This window comes from Garra rufa, chromosome 1 (assembly GCF_049309525.1).
Source record: "Garra rufa chromosome 1, GarRuf1.0, whole genome shotgun sequence".
NCBI classification, from domain to species: Eukaryota; Metazoa; Chordata; class Actinopteri; order Cypriniformes; family Cyprinidae; genus Garra; species Garra rufa.
The window spans coordinates 91000618-91022544 of NC_133361.1; the positions used below are offsets into that span (position 1 = coordinate 91000618).

The 21927-nt window shown below is 40.3% G+C and overlaps 1 protein-coding gene across 1 annotated transcript; it reads right to left on the reverse strand.

Annotated features, from left to right (window-relative positions):
- Nucleotides 1–7: 7 nt before the first annotated feature.
- LOC141326106 (uncharacterized) lies at nucleotides 8–20372 on the reverse strand. The gene is made up of 2 exons (XM_073834809.1): nucleotides 19991–20372; nucleotides 8–1411 (listed from the first exon to the last, which is right to left on the reverse strand). The coding sequence occupies exons 1-2, from the start codon at nucleotides 20364–20366 to the stop codon at nucleotides 204–206; spliced, it is 1584 nt and encodes a 527-aa protein (XP_073690910.1). The 5' UTR covers nucleotides 20367–20372; the 3' UTR covers nucleotides 8–203.
- Between the last annotated feature and the right edge of the window lie 1555 nt (nucleotides 20373–21927).

The following is a 21927-nucleotide window of genomic DNA, read 5'->3' on the forward strand; positions in this document are numbered from 1 at the left end:
ATACATATACAGTACATGCCAGACCAGTATGTGTAAATCTGCCAGAGATATTCTGCATGACTGTGTATAGCAGATAATTGAATAAAATGCATCTCATGTGCAGTGCAATGATATGGTTATTTTCCAGGGTGAATCCTCTCATGTATTTTCAGATCTGATGACTGACTAAATCTCTTGTTGCAGTGTGAACACTTATAAGGTCTCTATCCATTGTGGATCCTCTCATGTGTTTTCAAAAGAACTGACTGACTAAATCTCTTGTTGCAGTGTGAACACTCATAAGGTTTCTCTCTAGTGTGGATCTTCTCATGTATTTTCAGATATGATGATTGATTAAATCTCTTGTTGCAGTGTGAACACTCATAAGGTTTCTCTCCAGTGTGGATCATCTCATGTGTTTTCAAATGTACTGACTGATAAAATCTCTTGTTGCAGTGTGAACACTCATAAGGTTTCTCTCCAGTGTGGATCATCTCATGTGTTTTCAAATGTACTGACTGATTAAATCTCTTGTTGCAGTGTGAACACTCATAAGGTTTTTCTCCTTTGTGGATCCTCTCATGTCTTTTCATATATGCTGACTGACTAAATCTCCTGTTGCAGTGTGAACACTTATAAGGTTTCTCTCCAGTGTGGACCTTCTCATGTATTTTCAGACATGCTGACCGACTAAACCTCTTGTTGCAGTGTGAACACTTATAAGGTTTCTCTCCAGTGTGGATCCTCTCATGTATTTTCAGATATGATGACTGAATAAATCTCTTGTTGCAGTGTGAACACTCATAAGGTTTCTCTCTAGCGTGGATCCTCTCATGTATTTTCAGGTCTCCTGACTTACTGAATATCTTGTTACACTGTGAACATTCATAAGTGTGGATCCTCTTATGCAGTTTTAAATAAGTTACTGAAGTAGAAATTTTTTCACACTTTGAACACATGGATTCTCTCACACCAGTATTTATATTCTCATATACTTGCAAACTTTGTAGACGGCAAAAACTCTTTCCACACAAATGGCACGAATGTGGCTTCACCTTTGTGTGAACTTTCAAGTGATTCCTCAGACCTGAAGCCGCTAAATACACTTTACCACATTGATCACATGGATGCTTCTCTCTAGTGTGGATGTTCATGTGCTCCTTAAGGCTTGATGAGCGTGAAAAACTCTTCCCACATTGATCACAAGTAAATGGTTTTTCTTCAGTATGAATTTTCATGTGGCGCTCAAGATCTGTTTTTCTTGTGAAACTTTTTCCACACTGAGTGCAGGTGGAACATTTCTCTGCTCTTCTTTTCTTTAAATCTTTCTGTTTGGCTTGAGAGCAACTCAAAGGTCTTTCTCCAGTTTTAAAATGATTTTTCTCCTCAACTTGACTTGATTCTTCATTCTCCTCTTTTTCTTTAATCAACTCTGAAATACAAGTAAGAAGGGTTCATTTTCAGTAACTTGTTATAAGCTGAAAAACATGAAAAACTAACATTTGAGAGTAGTGCCAATAAGTCCTACAGATGGTGGCGCCAGAAGCAGATTTGGTAGAAATGGTGTGTGGGATATCAATAACAAAGATAATTTAAAGGGGCATATGACGCGGTTTCCTTTGGAGTGTTACAAGCTGTTTGTGCATTAGATAAGATTTGTGAAGCTGCAAAGCCTAAAGTCTCAAAACCAGAGATATATATTATAAAAGTTGAAGGTCCCATATTGTCAAAATCTAAATTTTCTGGCTTTTTTCATGATAACTGAGGTCTAGGGGCTATGTAACTACCATATAAGTTTCAAAACAGTCAATCCACAGTAAACTGCACACAGCCTGCTTAAAGTAGCTGTTCCTTTTCACAAGACGCAGTGACTTCTGTAAAAATGTGACGTCTGATCTACTCAGTCACCACCTTTAGTCACCACCCCCGAATACCAACCACCGTCCCACCCTCCTTTTGTCAAACCCCGACAACATTGCGTCCATTTCATTGCTAAGCAGCATCAACACAAAAACAAATATGAAAACCCTGTTCAGTCGATACATGTCAAAACTACATCATTGCACAGGCTTTCGAACAACGTAAATATAAGAGACCAGTGTTACGTCAACTTCAGCCTCTTTCACACAGCCATTCCGGAAAATACACGGATAATGTGTTCTAGAATCCTGAGCAGGACTGTTTTCTTTATCCCGCTCCCGTCGCCCCTGCTGAATTTCTGACCATTACCGCCCGCTCCCGCAACGTGTGTGTTACACTCTCACAATATGTATTTCCACTCCCGCCTGCACCCGCAAAACTCTTTGAATTTATTCCCGCACGATAAGAGATGCATTGATTTTGTGTCTTCTCCCGTCCCACAGGGAAAAAAAAGTATTTGTATTGCTATTATTCAAGAGATTCATGTTTGTTTCTTTCCTTGGCCTGCAGGTATTCTGACACACTGTTAGGGAAGATGAAGAGTAGCCTGGGCTACCGTGCATTTCTTTAGACTTCAAGTACTTAGATTTTGGCTATTGAAGCATTCCATAGGCTTGAATGGTCCTGGTGTAAATGTGCAGAAAGCATGTCTGAAAGTCGCTAGCCTATGAGAACACAGAAAGACAAAACACACAAAACATTTGAATATAATTTCATTTTTTATTAAAAATGTTGTACCATCACACGGCACATAAAAATAGACTGCTTTGCAAAAAAGTACAATGATAAACTACATGAAAACAGCAGTTTTGCAATTATTTGGTCGCCGTTCGTACCACCAGCGGTCCGCAGGATCCAACAACCAAGCCCGTGGCTGCATCGCGCCAGATCACGCCATCTCCACCACCCTTCCAGGCGTCAGGCATCTTCCCCAGCGTCCTCTTACGCTACAGCCCTCTCCTCGGCCACAGCCAAGGGAAAATGGACCATAGCTGGGCTACGCAAGACGCTTGCGAGCTCCGGCGTCGTCCTCCCACGCCGTTCCTCCAAAGCGGATCTCCTCGGCCTCTACGCATCTCTCCAACCGAAGGAGAAATCAAAGTCCACCCCTCCCTCCAGGGCCTCACTCAGACCGCCCACAGGGCTCCCTACTCTACGCCAGGACGCAGCAAAAAGCCATCAGAGCTTGGGCCACGCCCCGAACGCCGCAGTCGCCAGCCAATGCCCTCCTTCTCGATCTTCCAAGCGGAAGCTTGCTGCTCATGCCGGCGGAGAACAGGCCATCGCCTCTACAAGCCGCCGCGGTAGCACGAGCTCGCCCACACCGGCGGCTAATTCCCGTCCGCAGCTTTTGCCCCACCATTCTCTTAACTCCATTCCCCTCCCATGGCCCGCAGCACCGCCATCCAATCATAGCACGAGCATTCCCCTGCTCATGGCACAAGCACCGGTGCCCCCCATACCCCCTCTCTTCTCTTCTTTATTTTTCTCCGCCCCAGGAGCTGTCCTTAGCGCAAGCCCACCTCTAATCTCGCAGACTCCGAATGCCCGCCATTCTCCCTCTCTTTCCTCCTCTTTTTTCCGTCCCAGGAGACGGCCGCAGCGCAGACTTACCTCCACTTACAGTCCCGGTAGCCACCTTTCCTCCTCCTCAGACCCGCTTTTCCTTCTCATTAGCCTCAGCCACGCCCCTTCCAGCATCTCCAAATGCTCTAGCGCAGGAACCTCCCCCGGTACCCAACTCCATCAGAACCCAGATTCTGGCAGAAATTCAGATCGCTGGCACCAGAGGCGGACCCGTCCCCAACCCCAGTTCCTCCTTATTCAGAACTGATATTCCCGTAAACCACCCTCTGAGACCCGTCCTCGAAGCCTCCATCAATTCCATTCTCCAAACTGTCTCCCCTAGGGCTCTCCAATCTTACCTTACAGCATGGAAATGTTTTAAACATTTTCCCCTCTGCCTATAGTTTGCCTTTGCCTGATTTTAACCTGCTTATTTATTTCTCATCTCAACTCCAATAAAAACCTCCAAGCCAGCTCCATTAAAGGATACCTAAGCGGAATCCAGTTTTTCCACAAACTGTTATATGGCTCACCTTCATCCCATATAACCAATTCGCAGACCTCCCTTCTCATCAAAGGTATCCAAAAAAAACCCAGCCCAACCGCCCAGACCCCAGACAACCTATCACCTTAAAAATTTTGAACAACTGCATCTCCACCCTCCGTAAAGGTTACCATTCCATCCTCACTGCCCGCACATTAGACGCCATGTTTATCCTGGCTTTCTTTGGTTTCCTCAGATGCTCTGAGCTCGCCATTACATCTGGCTTCAACCCACCCATCCAAACAAAGAAAGGCCACTTCATCTATATTTTAAACCTTAAATCACCCCTCCAACCATTTAAAACCCTCCTAGCCTTCCTCCAGCTCAGGAGATCTCAATCCAAACTCCCTTCCGACCCTCTCTTTACAGACGACTTCAACCGCCCCACCACACACTTCTGGTTCCAAAAGCACCTTAAGTCTGTCTTGCTTCTCTCTGGTACCCCAGCCGAAAACTTTTCCAGCCATTCTTTCCATATAGGCGCAGCAGCCACAGCCGCTCAAAAAGGCTTCTCCCTACAGCAGATCTAAGCACTTAGCCGCTGGTCATCAGAAGCTTTCAAGAGCTACATCCGAGCAGAAAGCTCCTTCATCAAGGAAACCCACCAAACCCGAGTCAGTCAACCCATTTTAACGCCAGCCCACTCCCGTCCACTTGATCTCTAGCCCACTTCAACCATCCCCTCTGTGTCCTTTCCCCCACTGCCACAGCTGCGCCGCCCCCGCTGGAGCCCCCCGCTTATTCCCCTTATGTGCATCAACTCATAACGGTGAAATGGGACTTTCGTATTCGCTTTGCGACCCTCTATCGGCCATAACAGCACTATGTAAGTTTGGGTTGTCGGGTCGCGGTTTTTTAGTTAAAATAAGATTACAAATGCGACCTGCTTTAGGGCAGGCTTCACAAAAGGTTTTCATACTTTCATTAAGTCATACAACATACTCTACCTTGTCAAAAAGCCGGTCCTGGATAGCCTTCAAACAAATAACGTGCATGTGAAACGACGGTAGGCTAAATTATTTACGACAGCGGCAATGGACAATTCCCCTTCCAACCTGTTGCGTTAAGTGCTGAGGGAAAAGTTACTTTGTGTTGCTTTAACTTTTACACTGTTTATTATATGTAAGTGCGAACTCATGAAATTGCTGTGGAGGAAGAGAATGTTGCTGATTGACTGCGGTCCCAATCCCGCGCGTCTCTCTTCCAATTTGCGCCGACAGACACTAAAGGCCCGCTCTGAAGGCGCACTGGATGCGGGAATACTAAAGATGAAACGTGCCAGCTTTGATAGCGCTCTTTGTTGAACTTCCACCATGGAAGCACGCTAGAGCCCTGCACGGGCCTTAAATCTAAGCCCTAGCCCGGCCCTGGCCCGAGACGCACAGGCTGTAGCCCGGCCTTTGTCCGACAGCTTATCAAGTTTTTGGCCCGAGTCCGACCCGAAGCCAATCTTTATTTCCGCCAAACAGCTTATACTGTTACAGCGATTAAAATAGACCAGATTTGTATTTAATAGAAAGTTTATGTTTTTTCGTTTCGTTTTTTTTTTACCAGAACAATTTAGAGAAATGTTTGGAGTTTTTTGATTGTTTGTTTTTTAAATGTACGTTTTAGTTTTGTGACATCGATATCCAGGCGGTATGTGGTCCACAGTGAGTTTACTCAATTTAATATATACTTGTTTGGCCTTTCAAATACAAAAACAACTAGAAATCAGTGTTTTAAGTTATATTTACAACACTGTTCTGGAACAGTGAAATGCAAATATTCGAGTGTGTAATGCGCATTTTACGGAGGACTGTTTCCTGAACCTGGGAGAGCACCTCACAATGCCAGATGTTCACAAAGGGTTAAGGCTATAAAGTGGGCCAATCACAATGTTGCATTAACAGTCTGTGCTTATGACTGATGGCCTCTAAGTACATTTTCATATTTAAAGAATTCAGTACTGGAAACACTTCAGGAATGTCGAAGTTGTCATCTGATTCGTTGAATTATATCGGATGTCCAGGAGACGTGAGTGTTGCGTTTATTTTTCGGTCCGCTGGGAAACAAAGCGCAGACTGATTTACTCTGTGCTTTGCTAAAATGTGCTTATACAGATGCCATTGTTGTTATACACATTTATGATGCTCACAAACAAATTACTGACTTACTGCTTGTTCTCCCTCTACTTATTTAACTTTCAATGCTGGTTATTTCAGTGACTGACTGTTGCATGCCCGTCTGTTGTTGTGGGGGCATTTCCACGCACCGAAACGTGACGCTGAACGAAACGAACTGTGATTGGTTGTTTGACATGTCTGTCAAACGGCCTTATGGGCGGGCCTTGGCCAATCAAAGCAAAGTAAGGCAGGCTGCAGCCTGCGGTGGACATCCCACCCCGCCCACATCCATGTGTGACGTCAGACACCACGCGAACGTCAATGCGTCATCGTGTGACTCCCCTCCCCATCGGTAGCCTTAAAGCGGTGCATTTCAAAATACTTCACGAAATTTATCCATGTAAAGTAGCTCTTTCTAAATTCATGGACATTGATAATGAGGAAGACTTGTGTCATTTTGCAAGGCAAATATTATAATCATAAACAGAAATTTGCTAAATGCATACCAAAATGTAATTTATTTTTATCAGAAATAGAAGTTTTTAAAAAGTCTTTAAAACAAATGAATACATTTGTTGTTACATTTCACAGAGAACTTTTTTTCTGGTTATGCTCCCACAATATTATTTTTGTATATGTGTCACACCCTCTGCACGTTCCCTCAGCCCCAATCACCACGATCCTCCACCAACCAGCCAATCACCACCACAGCACACCCGTGAACCATCACCAGAATACTAATCACCGTCACCTGCACCGGCAATCACCACACCCTTTATATACCTACCTCTGCCACTCACTCATCGGCTGGTATCAAAGTTGCATGGATGTTTCTCTGTGGATCTTCTCCCCCTCCTGTTGTCTCTCCTGTGCTCCTCGTGGATTCTTCCGATGTTCTCCTGTGCTCCTCGTGGATTGCTCTGATGTTCTCCTGTGATACACGTTAATCGTGTTAAAGGGAAGTGACTATTGCTAACGCTATGATCCTTATGAACTTGAACTCACCTGTTGTGTTTGTTTGAAGATTTGACCACAGAGACCTTATTTCACCCGATTGCACGTGTGTTGTACTGTGCACGTTTGTTAATAAATACCTTGAAAGATACTCACCTTCTCCCTTTGTGTGTGGTCGTGACAGGATACCAGCCCATAAAATATTAACTCACCGCTTCACTCATGGAGGCGAGTGCCGCTATCACCGAAGACACCCCCGATCCATTTGCGGATATGGTAAACGTCCTTCGTCAATCTCTACCTGCTGCTCCAACGACGATTTCCAACACGCCCCTCTCTCGCCCCATGAGTTATTCCGGAGACCCGGGTGGTTGCAATGGTTTCCTCCTGCAAAGTTCCCTCTATATTGAAGCCAACGCACACCAGTTTCCTAACGAAATTTCTAAAATATCTTTTATGATTTCCCTCCTCACTGGACAGGCACTCCAATGGGCAGACGCACTCTGGAATTCACGGAGCGACGCTTTAATCTCCTATAATGCTTTCGTTGCCCACTTCAAGGACGTGTTTGGAGCTGCGCTCACTCCCCTTTCGGTGCACGACGAGCTGATCACTCTGAATCAAGGTGCGTCCAATATCCATGAATACACCCTGCGCTTCCGCTCCCTAGCGGCCACCAGTGGTTGGAACCAAGTAGCTCTCCTAGCAGCCTACCGTAAGGGGCTTAAACCCCAGATCCGCAAGCATATGGTTATTTACGATGACAACGTACCGCTGGAAACCTTTATTAAGAAGGCAGTAGGCATTTCTCAACATCTCTCAGCGTGTCCTTCTACAAAGTCTGTACCCAGCTTCCCTCCACTCCGAACACCGTCACCCCAACGAGACGCGGAGGAGCCTATGATTACTGACTCCTATCGCCTGGATCCTGCGGAGAGGAAACGACGAATTAATAATCATCTGTGCCTATATTGTGGAGAAGCCTCTCACTTCATCAGTGCCTGTCCAGTCCGCCCGCCTCGTCCAATGGTGAGTACCGTATCTATTACTCCGGCCATGTCTCTCTTACCCCATATTACCGCTAAACTAATAGTAAACTCTCGTACTCTCCCCATCTATGTGCTCGTGGATTCCGGAGCGGCTGGCAATTTTGTTTCATCACACTTCATTGCTAAACATCGAATTCCCACCGTTCAAAATGAGGTCACATACCACATAACCACAATCCAAAACTCACCATTGGGCGATGGTAAGATATCTCGCCGGACCAGAAAAGTGACCCTCGTCTCCCAACACAACCACCGGGAACATTTGACCCTCCTAGTACTCCCGCGAGCCAACGTGGATGTCATCCTGGGCAGACCATGGCTCATTAAGCACCAACCCCGCATAGATTGGAGCACAGGAGAGGTCCTGGAGTGGGGCGCAACGTGTGAGGACCACGGCTACCATCCTTCCTCGTCAGATGCAAAGTCTCCATACCGTCCTATCCCTCTGCACGCCACCACCATAGAGAGCCCTGCCACTCAATCCGCCACCACCATTCCCCCCGTCTATCAGTCTTTCACCGATGTCTTCAGCAAGGAACGGGCCACACAACTACCACCGCACCGGCCCTGGGACTGTAGTATCGACCTGCTGCCAGGCGCCAAACTACCCCACGGGAAGATCTACCCCCTCTCACGTCCTGAGCAGGAAGCCATGGAGAATTACATCCAGGAGGCTCTCCAACAGGGGTTCATCAGACCTTCCACGTCCCCAGCAGCATCCAGTTTCTTCTTCGTCCCCAAGAAGGATGGTGGGCTCAGACCTTGCATTGACTACCGGGTGCTCAACGACGCCACGGTGAAATTCGCCTATCCACTTCCTCTAGTGCCAGCTGCCTTGGAGGAACTACGGGAAGCCCGCGTCTTCACCAAACTCGACCTCCGCAGTGCATACAACCTGATCCGTATCCGAGAAGGAGATGAGTGGAAGACCGCCTTCATCACCCCCACCGGTCACTATGAATATCAGGTGATGCCCTATGGCCTGGCTAACAGTCCTTCCGTATTTCAGAATTTCATGAACGAAATCTTCCGCGACTACCTCCATCGATTCGTAATCATCTACATTGACGATATCCTCATTTACTCACGTAACCTAAAGGAACATCAAGACCACGTCCGTCAGGTTCTCCAACGCCTCCGTGAGTACCAACTCTATCTAAAATTAGAAAAATGTGAATTCCATCAGCCCACCATCTCCTTTCTCGGATACGTGATCACTGCGGAGGGAGTTCACATGGAAGCCGGCAAGGTGGACGCAGTGGCCAAGTGGGCGGAGCCCAGGACGGTGAAGGAGCTTCAGCGTTTCTTAGGCTTCGCTAACTTCTACCGACGCTTTATAAAGAACTATAGCCTCCTATCGGCTCCACTCACTTCCCTCTTAAAGGGAGGTCGCCGGGTACTACAGTGGACTCCAGAGGCTCAGCAAGCCTTCGACCGTCTAAAACTAATGTTCACCACCGCTCCCATCCTCAAGCACCCCGACCCTTCAAGGCCCTTCGTGGTGGAGGTAGATGCGGCGGACGTGGGCGTAGGAGCCGTGCTGTCCCAGTGGTCTGATGAACCCCGATCCCTCCACCCGTGTGCGTACTATTCCAAAAAACTTACCCCAGCTGAGCAGAATTATGGAATTGGAGACCGCGAACTGCTGGCCATAAAGCTCGCCCTCGAAGAGTGGCGGCACTGGTTGGAAGGAGCCCAGTTCCCCTTCACCGTAATAACCGACCACAAGAACCTCCAGTACATTCAGAACGCCAAGAGACTAAATGCCCGCCAAGCTCGCTGGTCATTATTCTTTGCCCGATTCAATTTCCACATTACTTACCAACCCGGCCACAAAAACACCAAAGCAGACGCCCTATCACGTATGCACTCACCTGAACCTACCTCTGACGATCCTGATCCAATTCTACCCCCATCTGTCTTTCTCGCACCCATACTATGGCAGCTGGATGAAGATATACGGGCCGCCACCTTCGAGGAACCTGCACCACCGGAGCTTCCCCCGGGTCGTGTCTATGTCCCAAGCCGTCTCAGACCCCTTCTGCTGGATAGTACGCACACGTCCCCCGGCTCAGGACATCCTGGCAGCAGGCGAACCCTCTCGCTCCTCCAGCAGAAATATTGGTGGCCCAACATGAGCAGGGAAGTGGAACGGTACGTCCAAGGATGTTCGGTCTGCGCCGTCAACACAACCCCACGCCGCTTACCCGAAGGTAAATTACAACCGTTACCTATTCCCCGCCGACCCTGGACACACTTGGGCATTGACTTCGCCACAGACCTGCCCCCCTCTCAGGGTTACACCACAATTTTAGTGGTAGTCGATCGATTCTCGAAAGCTTGCAAATTAATACCTCTCAAAGGTCTCCCCACAGCACTAGAAACCGCAGAGGCACTATTCCACAATGTATTCCGGAACTTCGGACTCCCAGAAGACATCGTGTCCGATCGGGGACCCCAATTCATTTCCAGGGTCTGGCGGGCCTTCTTCCAACTTCTGGGTACCACAGTCAGTCTGTCATCCGGATATCACCCTCAAACGAACGGGCAGACCGAACGGAAAATACAGGAAATCTCCCGCTACCTTCGGACGTACTGTTCCCAACATCAAAACACCTGGAGCCAGTATCTACCGTGGGCTGAGTATGCGCAAAATTCCCTCCGTCAAACCTCTACTGGTCTAACCCCATTCCAATGCATTCTAGGTTATCAACCAGCTCTGTTTCCATGGACTGGAGAGTCCTCCGAGGTGCCCGCGGTAGATCACTGGTTCCGAGAGAGCGAGAGGGTGTGGGACTCAGCGCACGTCCATCTCCAGCGGGCAGTACGGAGGCATACGGAACATGCCAACCGCCGTAGGTTACCCAACCCAGTTTACCTCCCCGGGGACCAGGTATGGTTGTCCACTCGAGACATACGCCTCCGGCTGCCCAGTAGGAAGCTGAGTCCCCGCTACATAGGGCCCTTCACCGTGCACTCACAGATCAACCCTGTCACCTACCGTCTAAACCTACCTCCACATTACAGAATCGCCCCCTCGTTTCACGTTTCCCTACTCAAGCGCCACACTGAACCCCTGTTCCCTTCCTCCACAGAGTCGGAGTCACCTCCTCCTCCCGACCCGCCAGAGATCCTTGGAGATAACATCTACCAAGTCCAAGAAATCCTAGACTCCCGGCGGCGGAACGGCCAGCTCCAGTACCTAGTGGACTGGGAGGGGTTCGGACCCGAGGAGAGATCGTGGATACCCCGTGACGACATCCTGGACCCGACTCTCCTCGAGGAATTCCACCGCCAACATCCCGAACGCCCAGCTCCCAGAGGTCGTGGTCGTCCCCGTCGCCGTTCTTGGGTGCCAGGAGTCACCCGTGGAGGAGGGGGTGATGTCACACCCTCTGCACGTTCCCTCAGCCCCAATCACCACGATCCTCCACCAACCAGCCAATCACCACCACAGCACACCCGTGAACCATCACCAGAATACTAATCACCGTCACCTGCACCGGCAATCACCACACCCTTTATATACCTACCTCTGCCACTCACTCATCGGCTGGTATCAAAGTTGCATGGATGTTTCTCTGTGGATCTTCTCCCCCTCCTGTTGTCTCTCCTGTGCTCCTCGTGGATTCTTCCGATGTTCTCCTGTGCTCCTCGTGGATTGCTCTGATGTTCTCCTGTGATACACGTTAATCGTGTTAAAGGGAAGTGACTATTGCTAACGCTATGATCCTTATGAACTTGAACTCACCTGTTGTGTTTGTTTGAAGATTTGACCACAGAGACCTTATTTCACCCGATTGCACGTGTGTTGTACTGTGCACGTTTGTTAATAAATACCTTGAAAGATACTCACCTTCTCCCTTTGTGTGTGGTCGTGACAATATGTAAGGGAAAAGGAAGAAAATTTGAACTATTGTTTAGTTGTTTCTAGGTTTTAATTTAGTTTTTGTTTATTTATTTACTTTTCATTTATAAGTTTTTTTTTCTCTCTATGGTATTAGTTTCCCCTCTTAATACATATTGTATTACTGTATACAGATTAAGCTTGTATTTTGTGTATCTGGATTTCTATTTTTTTTTTTTCTATTTTTGTAATGACCAATTATTCTATAATAAAATAATAATAAAAAAAAAAAAAGAATCCCGATGTTGCATGTGCAAGAATGGCGGAAGTATGTTGTATCGGGGATGTAAACAAAACAGTTTGCATTAAATAATACAAATTACAACTAATTACATTCGAACAGCCGGTAAAACGCTTGCTTTGGTTGATTAAAGTGGTAACACTTTACAATAAGGTTCATTAGTTAAACATTAGTTAATGTATTAACTAACATGAACTAACCATGAGCAATACATTTGTTACTGTATTTACTAATCTTTATTAACGTTAGTTAACGGAAATACAGTTGTTCATTGTTTGTTCATGTTAGTTCACACTGCATTAACTAATGTTAACAATTTTAATAATGCATTAGTAAATGTTGAGTTTAGTAAATACAGTAACAAATGTATTGCTCATGGTTAGTTCATGTTAGTTAATACATTAACTAATGTTAACTAATGAACCTTATTGTAAAGTGTTACCATTAAAGTTAGGAAAATGGTAATTGGTAGGGCTGCACGATTAACCTTTATCGCATCGATATTGAGGTTTTAACTCCCGCGATAACCTAACCTCAGGAGGCTGAGGTTTTTCCCCGCCTCTGACATTTGAATGACAAACCTATTAGCCGATCAAAATGGTCGAATCTTGCGTTCCTGGCTTGCTGGCCAATCAGAAATGGCAATGGAAACAAGGTTGTATGCAATGCACTGGCTTTCTGTCAGCAGCAAAGCAGCCAATTCATAGTTTTACATTACATCATATCTGTCCCAAATCTTTGTAAATGTTCATAAAGACTTGACCCTGGGCTGGAAGATTAAGGATTGTGCATTTAAGCGAAACGTTTTTATTTCTGTAGCTCTAATAAAGTCTGTATGCTTCATATAGAGATATAATTTATGTTTTAGCCTTTTCTTCAGGCCGCGGAAGCATGGCAGTTACGCACTTTATTTCACAATGCCTTCCTTGTTCTTATTTGATTTAAATAACTGATCAACAAAAATATGTATTAAAAATTACGATAAAAATTATACAAAACGAAAATTCGTTTAAGAAAGGATTTCCCACAAATAAAAACGTACGAAATTGTCAAAAAAGTGTGTCTGACCCTCCCCAATTCTCCCGCGGTATTGCCGTCCAATTCATACCACGTCCTTTATGACATTTAAAGTTACACAAACTTCTTTCGTAATAAACAAATTAAACAAACAAAACACAAACAAATAATATTTAAACGATGTAAAACAGAAAAAAAATCTTAAATGGCTACAACATATATCGCTCTTCCTCTTTTCGTTTGATCTGTTGTTTAAACTAATCTTTGCTGCTTTTTTGATCATTCTTGAAGTAAACATTTGCCCGTTTGGTGATTAAACTGTTTTAGACTTCCCCTTGAACTACACGCGACACGTCCTGTGTGTGTGTGTGTGTGTGTGTGTGTGTGTGTGTGTGTGTGATACCTGCGAGTTGTCCGCGCAACGCAGCGCTGCACTTTTGCCTGGTTTCATTAAGGATGGGTGAAAAATGGATTCTCCGATGCATCGCAATCCTCTTTTCAACGAGCTTGTGTTTTTTCCCCGCATATGGGACGTGTGTGTGCTAGAGACGCAGCGGGCTTCAATGCATAGAATTTGCACTATGCGACACGTGCGCATTGTTTGACAATGTGTGCTTCCACCCGCAGTGTTTTACTTTAGATATGGCTTAATTTCTGCCGTTTGTAATGCAGTACTATTAGATGCACAAAACTCGCGCACTGACAGACTTTCACTTTCTCTTTGTGTTTGTTCGTCCTAAAAAGCTCGATTGCGGATGCGGTTAAATGCACTTGCATTTTCGAATACTTTTATACAAAAGTGATGTAAACACAGCCAGTTATGTTTTCAGAGCAGGACAAAACATCTGATATATCGAAATAGATCTGTGCATTCATTGAAGCCTGTTAAAGCAGCCACTGTCATATGATACTGTCTATTGTTTTAAAAAGTAGCCTGCTTATGTAAAAAAAAAAAAAGTAAATTCTGCACGAAATTAATTTAATATAAAATCTAATTAAATTGAATCTTAATTTTAATATAAACAAAAAGCATCGAAACTGCAATTTTACATATTGTTAAAATGTAAAGATTCCCACCCCTTTACAATTTGTAACATCAACTAAGATTTATGAAAGCTGTAAAATAGAAGTGTTGTTCCTTGTTAGAGTGTGTTCATTTCAACATTTACTGATATATTGTTAAATTTTGAAGTTTATTTTGTTAACATTAATGAACTATGAAATAACTTTAATGATCAATATATAATTAATATTTTTATTAATTTACAAAGTATGGTTTAATACTTTTTTTAAAACTAGTAGAGCACTATTTTAGTTGCCTTTCAGTATCCATTTTCAAAAACTATTGGTTAATTAATCGGTATCGGCCAGTGTGGTCCAACCTAGCTATCAGTATCGGTAAAAACCAATAGAGGTCGACCTCTAGTTTATTTAACCCTCTGTTTTGTAAAAGTAACAACATATTTTATTCAGAATTTTAGTTTTATGCACTTAAAAGTATCGAACGCAAAAACCGAAAATCGCATCGCAATCGCAATATTTGTCAGAAAAACCGCAATTAGGTTTTTTCTCAAAATCGTGCAGCCCTGGTAATTGGTAATAAAACATTTAAACCTTACCCTATTTGTTTGTGTAATGACATAAATTCACGTTTATTATAATCGATTTTGACATAGCTTAGACAAGATCAGATTAGACGGACAATTAAGTTTTGTTATTGTAAATGTAACACTTAGCATATTTTCATTTTCATCTAATTCTCTAAAGATATGTCCACAAATGTGAACATTGCTAATCATATTATCGCTATTTTAATATATGTTAATACTATTTAATATGTTGGATGTGTGACGTGTTTGAACATGGGCGTGGCCTCTGGCGTCACACTTGGATGTGGGCGGGCTTGGATGTCCACCGCAGGCTGCAGCGAGACGCCCCAGGTGAAAAAAATATATACTTAAATGCAACGAAAATACACTTAAATACCCGCAAATAAATTTTTAGTACATTCTTATTTTTTGTGTTAAATAAAAGTGTGATGTTTATACACTATAAATATACTAATTAAAAGTATGTTTATACTTCAGTAGGACTTTAGTACACTTGAAAAAAAAGTACTAAATACCAGTAATACTTAAATAAATTTTTGGTGTACTGAAATAAAGTATACTACAGAAAAAACATACAAAAGAGTTTTATTAGTGTGTTTTTTAAAAGTGTACTTTAAATGCTTTAAACATTAGTTGATTTTTAGTAGACTGTTTACATACTAATCCTACGTTTAAAATAAGTTAATATATAAAAAATCTATTAGTAAAGTATTGTAGTAGAAGTAGATTTTCTCAAAAGTTGTACTTATGTACACTTAATATGAATGCATTATTAGCACTAAGACTTAAACTGATTTTGAGTGTGGTAATTCTCCCAGGTTAAAAAAAAAGTGCACTAAAATACACTTTATTTAAGTATACTTAGTACACTTTTCAGTAATGTATTAAAAGTGCTCTATTTTCGCACACTAATTTTGTACTTATTGTACTAAAAAATAGTATTAAGTATATGTTAAGATAAACTTAATACCATCTAAGTGTACTCAACTGTGCTATTTTGAGACACCCTGAAATTGAACTAAAATGTGCTTTTAACATACTATATCTGTATTTAAAAAATATATTTAGTTACAACTAGAAATACACTTGAACCCTACTTTTGAACATTTATGAATATATTTATGACTAATTTAAAGTATAACAATAATATATTAAAAGAATATACAAAGTGTGAAAAAAGTGTGCTAAAATACAATTTAAGTACACTTAGTGCACTTCCCTAATGTACTTAAAGTGCTCTATTTTCGGCCACTAATTTTGTACTCAATATACTAAAAGTTATTCTTAAGTATATGTTAAGATAAACTTAAAATCATCTAAGTGTACTCAACTGTGCTATTTTGAGACACCATGAAGATGAACTAAAATGTGCCTTTAACATACTATCTCAGCATTTCCAAAAAATGTATTTTGTTACCACTTATAATAGGATTGAAACATATTTCATAAACCTTTAAATATACTAATTATACATAAAAAATAAACTTACTGATTATTTAAAATACATGAATAATATATAACAAATGTATACAAAGCGTATTTATAATGTATTGCCCAGATATTTTTATCAATAAAAAATACACTTGTTGATTATTTAAAATACATAAATATATAACAAATGTATGCAAGGCGTATTTATAATGTATTTCCCACATATTTTTATTACAAAAAAAATACACTTGTTGATTATTTAAAATACATGAATAATATATAATAAGTTTATACAAAGCATATTTATAATGTATTGCCCACATATGTTAAATAATAAAAAATACACTTCTTAATTATTTTAAATACATGAATAATATATGATAAATGTATACAAAGTGTATGTCACGCCCTTGGACTGTTTGTCTTGGTTTTTCCCAGTGTTTCCCCCATTGGACTGTCTGTTTGGTTTCTCCCATGCCCTTTTTTGGTCTTCCTGCTCATTAGTGTGATCCCCTCCACCTGTTGCTGTAATTATCTCCCCTTTATAAGTTTGTTTGATTTCTTTGTCCGGCTACAAGCGTTACACCTATGTTCCTTCGTTGTGTGCGCGGCTTCCCCAGTCATTCCTGTCTATTGTTACTCTGCCTGAGGATTTATTGAAGACTTTTTATTGAAAACGTTATTTTGTGCTTTCCTACACGCTTCGTGACAACGTATTAATAATGTATTGCCCACACATTTTTATTCATTACAATACAATAATTAATTAATTAAAATATATGAATTATAATAATAAATGTATACAAAGTGTATTTATAATGTCTTGCCCACATATTTTTATTAATAAAAAATACATTATAAACACGCTATGTATAATTTATTAAATATTATTCATGTATTTTAAATGATTAACAAGTGTATTTTTTATTAATAAAAATATATGGGCAATACATTATAAATATGCTTTGTATACATTTGTTATATATTATTCATGTATTTTAAATAATTAGTAAGTTTATTTTTTATGTATAATTAGTATATTTAAAGGTTTATGGAATATGTTTCAATTGTATTATAAGTGGTAACAATATTTGGAAATGCTGAGAAAGTATGTTAAAAGCACATTTTAGTTCATCTTCATGGTGTTTCAAAATAGCACAGTTGAGTACACTTAGATGATCTTAAGTTTATCTTAACATATACTTAAGAATAACTTTTAGTATATAGAGTACAAAATTAGTGGCCGAAAATAGAGCACTTTAAGTACATTAGGGAAGTGCACTAAGTGTACTTAAATTGTATTTTAGCACACTTTTTTCACACTTTGTATATTCTTTTAATATATTATTGCTATACTTTAAATTAGTCATAAATATATTTATAAATGTTCAAAAGCAGGGTTCAAGTGTATTTCTAGTTGTAACTAAATATATTTTTTTAAATACAGATATAGTATGTTAAAAGCACATTTTAGTTAAATTTCAGGGTGTCTCAAAATAGCACAGTTGAGTACACTTAAATGGTATTAAGTTTATCTTAACATATACTTAATACTATCTTTTAGTACATTAAGTACAAAATTAGTGTGTGAAAATAGAGCATTTTTAGCACAGTACTAAAAAGTATACTTAGTGTACTTAAAGTGTATTTTAGCACACTTTTTTACATTTTGTATATTCTTTTAATATATTACTATTATACTTTAAGCTATTCTTAAATATATTTATAAATGTTTAAAATTAGGGTTCAAGTGTATTTCTAGTTGTAACTAAATATATGTTTTTTTAAATACAGATATAGTATGTTAAAAGCACATTTTAGTTCAATTTCAGGGTGTCTCAAAATAGCACAGTTGAGTACACATAGATGGTATTAAGTTTATCTTAACATATACTTAATACTATCGTTTAGTACATTAAGTACAAAATTAGTGTGCGAAAATAGAGCACTTTTAGTACATTACTGAAAAGTGTACTAAGTATACTTAAATAAAGTGCATTTTAGTGCACTTTTTTTTACCTGGGGCTACTCATCAAAGCTGCCATGAATTCCAGACATTCAGCCATCAGTCTGAAGGTGTGGCTACACAAGACTACTATGCGCCAAGAAATGGTATCACAACACACACTTAAGTTATTCGGCCAATCACAAAGCATAGATAGCTGGCCAATCAGAGAACACCTCGGTTTCCATCAACAACGTGTTTTGTAAAAATCAAAGCGTTTCAAAAAGGGAGGGCAGAGAAGAGCATCAATAATGTTCAGTATGTGGAAAATAACATGTTTTTTAAACCTCAAACTGCATAAACACATTGCATCACAACAAATTCACAAAATAATGCACTTTTTAGCATCATCATAGGATGCTTAAAAGTGCATAAAAAGTCAATCATAAAATTACTACTGTTTTGAATTTAGAAGCACAGTTACTGAAAAATATTACGTCTATTGCTTGGTAAGACACATTTGACAACGAAGCACTGAACTTGAGTTAGGAGACATGCAAAAATTACTTTCATTAACATTAGTGACATGAAAATCTAATTGTCATATAGAAAATGTATATATTCTACTCTTACTATATGTACCATTATCAACTGACCAACAACTTAAGTGATTATAATTGATGTGCGATTCAGTCGCAAAGTGAAGAAAAGTTTGGCGTTTTGAGACTTTTCTTACTATATACACAAAAAAAAAGTTTCTGGATGAAGTGTTGTTTTAAAATAGTTATTTTATCATTTCAAAATATAAAGGAAGTCAAAATGAATGACTAATGAGTCAATAAGTGTGCCTCTGCTGCCATCTACTGGTTATTTTACATAAATGTTTTTAATTACAAAAACATTATTTTGATATTGTGTTTGGTCCCATTAAAAATATAATTTAAACTGGATTTTAGAGCTATAAAGTGCTGGAAATAGTTGTATGAAATACTTAAAAGTCATTGAAAAGTGCTTGAATTTCTCTCCCAAAATGTTGTACGAACTAATGTTGGACTATTTCTGCCGCACCACTAAGACTACAGTTAACACTACTGTTCCTGCATCAGCCTTGTTTGATCTGTTCATAAAAGAATTGAGTAACACTTTCTTTGAAACACGTATTTATAATGCATTTTGAGGGTATTCTTAGTGCAATAAATAGGATGCATAATGCATTATAAAAAAAAACTTATAGTATGTTGTATCATCTCAAGAGTATAAATAAGAACTGTTTTAATGTATTATAATATTTGCTTATTTGTGGTTATAGCTTTTAAGGCTATGATTATCTCCTCATAGTTATGACGTTTTATAAGTCTCAGTCTTAGACAGTTTTTGATAAGTAACTCTTATCAATGTCAGCTAGCAGTAATTATTATTAGTATTATGCTAAATATATTCAAACACTGTATTTTGAAGGTTCCCCAAAAGACAAACTGATATGTAACTTTGCAAGTATGTGAATCTACTACCTAGCCTCACCTTAATCTAAGTTTACTAATAATCTAAAGAGTGTTAGTTGACATGTAGTTGCAAAGTTGCTCCCAGTCAATATATATATATATATATATACACATATATAATATGATATATTCCATTTAATTGTGTCAGTATTATTAAAGCTTTGAAAGCCTGATGTACCACAAACAATCATTAAAGATGAAATGAAGATTAAAAACCAACCTTCTTTTTCCTCATGTTTTATTCTCAAAGGTTCTGGTTCCTCTTGTTTTATTCTCAAAGGTTCTGGTTCCTCTTGTTTTATTCTCAAAGGTTCTGGTTCCTCTTGTTTTATTCTCAAAGGTTCTGGTTCCTCTTGTTTTATTCTCAAAGGTTCTGGTTCCTGTTTTATTATCAAAGGTTGTGGTTCCTCTTGGCTTATTGTCAAAGGTTCTGGTTCCTGTTTTATTCTCAAATGTTCTGGTTTCTCTTGTTTTATTCTCAAAGGTTCTGGTTCATCTTGTCTTGTTGTCAAAGGTTCTGGTTCCTGTTTTATTCTCCAGTTTTCTAGTTCACTCGTGTTCTCCTCACTCTCCACTTTAATAAACATCTTCAGCATATCTCAGTTCAGCTCATACTTCTCCAGATATTCCTGCTTGCTTCAAAACCTAGTCACAGCTGTGAGGATGAGGATATTACAGGTATTTACTGACTGGATTCAAAAACGTTATTTTTCTATTTACAGAAACTTCATTTCTCACAGACTGAACTAAAACCGAATCACAACAAAACAACAGAGAGCAGTGAAACTAATCTTCTTCTTCTTAGGTTTAATGGTGTTTGTCAAACAGAAGTGTGTGTGTTAGTGCCACCCGCTGGACTGGAGTGTGAAGCGCCGAAAGAAGGGAAAATATTACGGGGAAATGACTTTGTGCATGTACAATGTGCGCTATTTAAAAAAAAAAAAAAACGATCTGCACAAATAAATGAAAATGACTTAAAATTAAGACTCACATCATGGTATTTGATCAGCATCTACAGTCTTTGTCAGTGAATATTAAAGGAGAAAAAAAGAAAAAAATATGCTTTCCAACAATATACAAAAAAGTATTTAACCCACAATGCCCCAACCTCAGTCTACAGTTTAACTGAGTCCCTACAGGATGGACAAGTACAAAAACATTTGTTTCTAACTTTAGATTGAACAGAAAAATGTGTCTTGATTTCCTTTTCCCATCCTCTCTGCCATTCCTTTATTAAACTTGATGACCTTTTCAGCATCTTTATTGGCAAAAACCATGGCAACATATTCAGCTGTTACTCCTCATCTTCCCTTTTTAACAGTGAACAGTTCAGTTAATAAATACAAGATACAATACCTGCTTTACAAACTCGATCTCTAGAAGTGCATTCATGTTGTATTAGAGTTATGATTTTAGTGAAGTTAAAAGTTTTGAAACCAAAATACCTGCAACATCCAGTTAGAGCTGTATTAAACTCAGAAGAGAAGATCAGGAGACTGAGTGAATCTTCATCAGATCTTGATTGAGATGTTTCTGTGTGTCGCTGCAGTCATCCAGACTTACTAAAGACTCAATCACTGGAGTTTTAGACAGATTTCAGGATCGTCATTAGAAGATAAGATATTCAAAGGATGTAAGCAGTTACAGGAATTTGCCCAGATTTTCAGCGACTCTAATCCAATCAGCAGAACTATAGACTCATTATCACAGAGATCAGGGAAAGTCTCACCTTCAGCCTCTGCATTCATATTTAACTCAGATATTGATCAGAAACAAAGACACCGATTAAAGAAATGAGGCAGAAACATCAACAGCCAATAAAGACAAAAGATGACACTTACCATCATTTCACATTCATATTCACACACTCCTAAAGCTAAATATATTTATTTTAAAATTCAAATGCCAATTATCTTTCTGCTGAGTTTCTAATGCTCTTTCCTGAAGGTATTTTGCAGTCATTATTCTTTAGACACATCTGTTTTAAATAACTATCAGCCTAATTCTGTGGTTTCTTTAACCTAAGGTACTAGAACAGTTTGTGTTTGGTATTTTCTAAGTACTTCTGGAAAATTTCAGTCAGGTTTTAAGTCTATTCATAGCACTGAGTCTGCTTTGCTGACTCTTCACTCCTGACTCTAATGATTTTACACAACT

Coding starts and splice junctions, on each gene's coding strand:
- LOC141326106 (XM_073834809.1), bottom strand. CDS start 20,366: ATGCTGAAGATGTTTATTAAAGTGGAGAGTGAGGAGAACACGAGTGAA. Junction 1,412..19,990: donor AAAACATGAGGAAAAAGAAG/GTTGGTTTTTAA, acceptor CTTGTATTTCAG/AGTTGATTAAAGAAAAAGAG.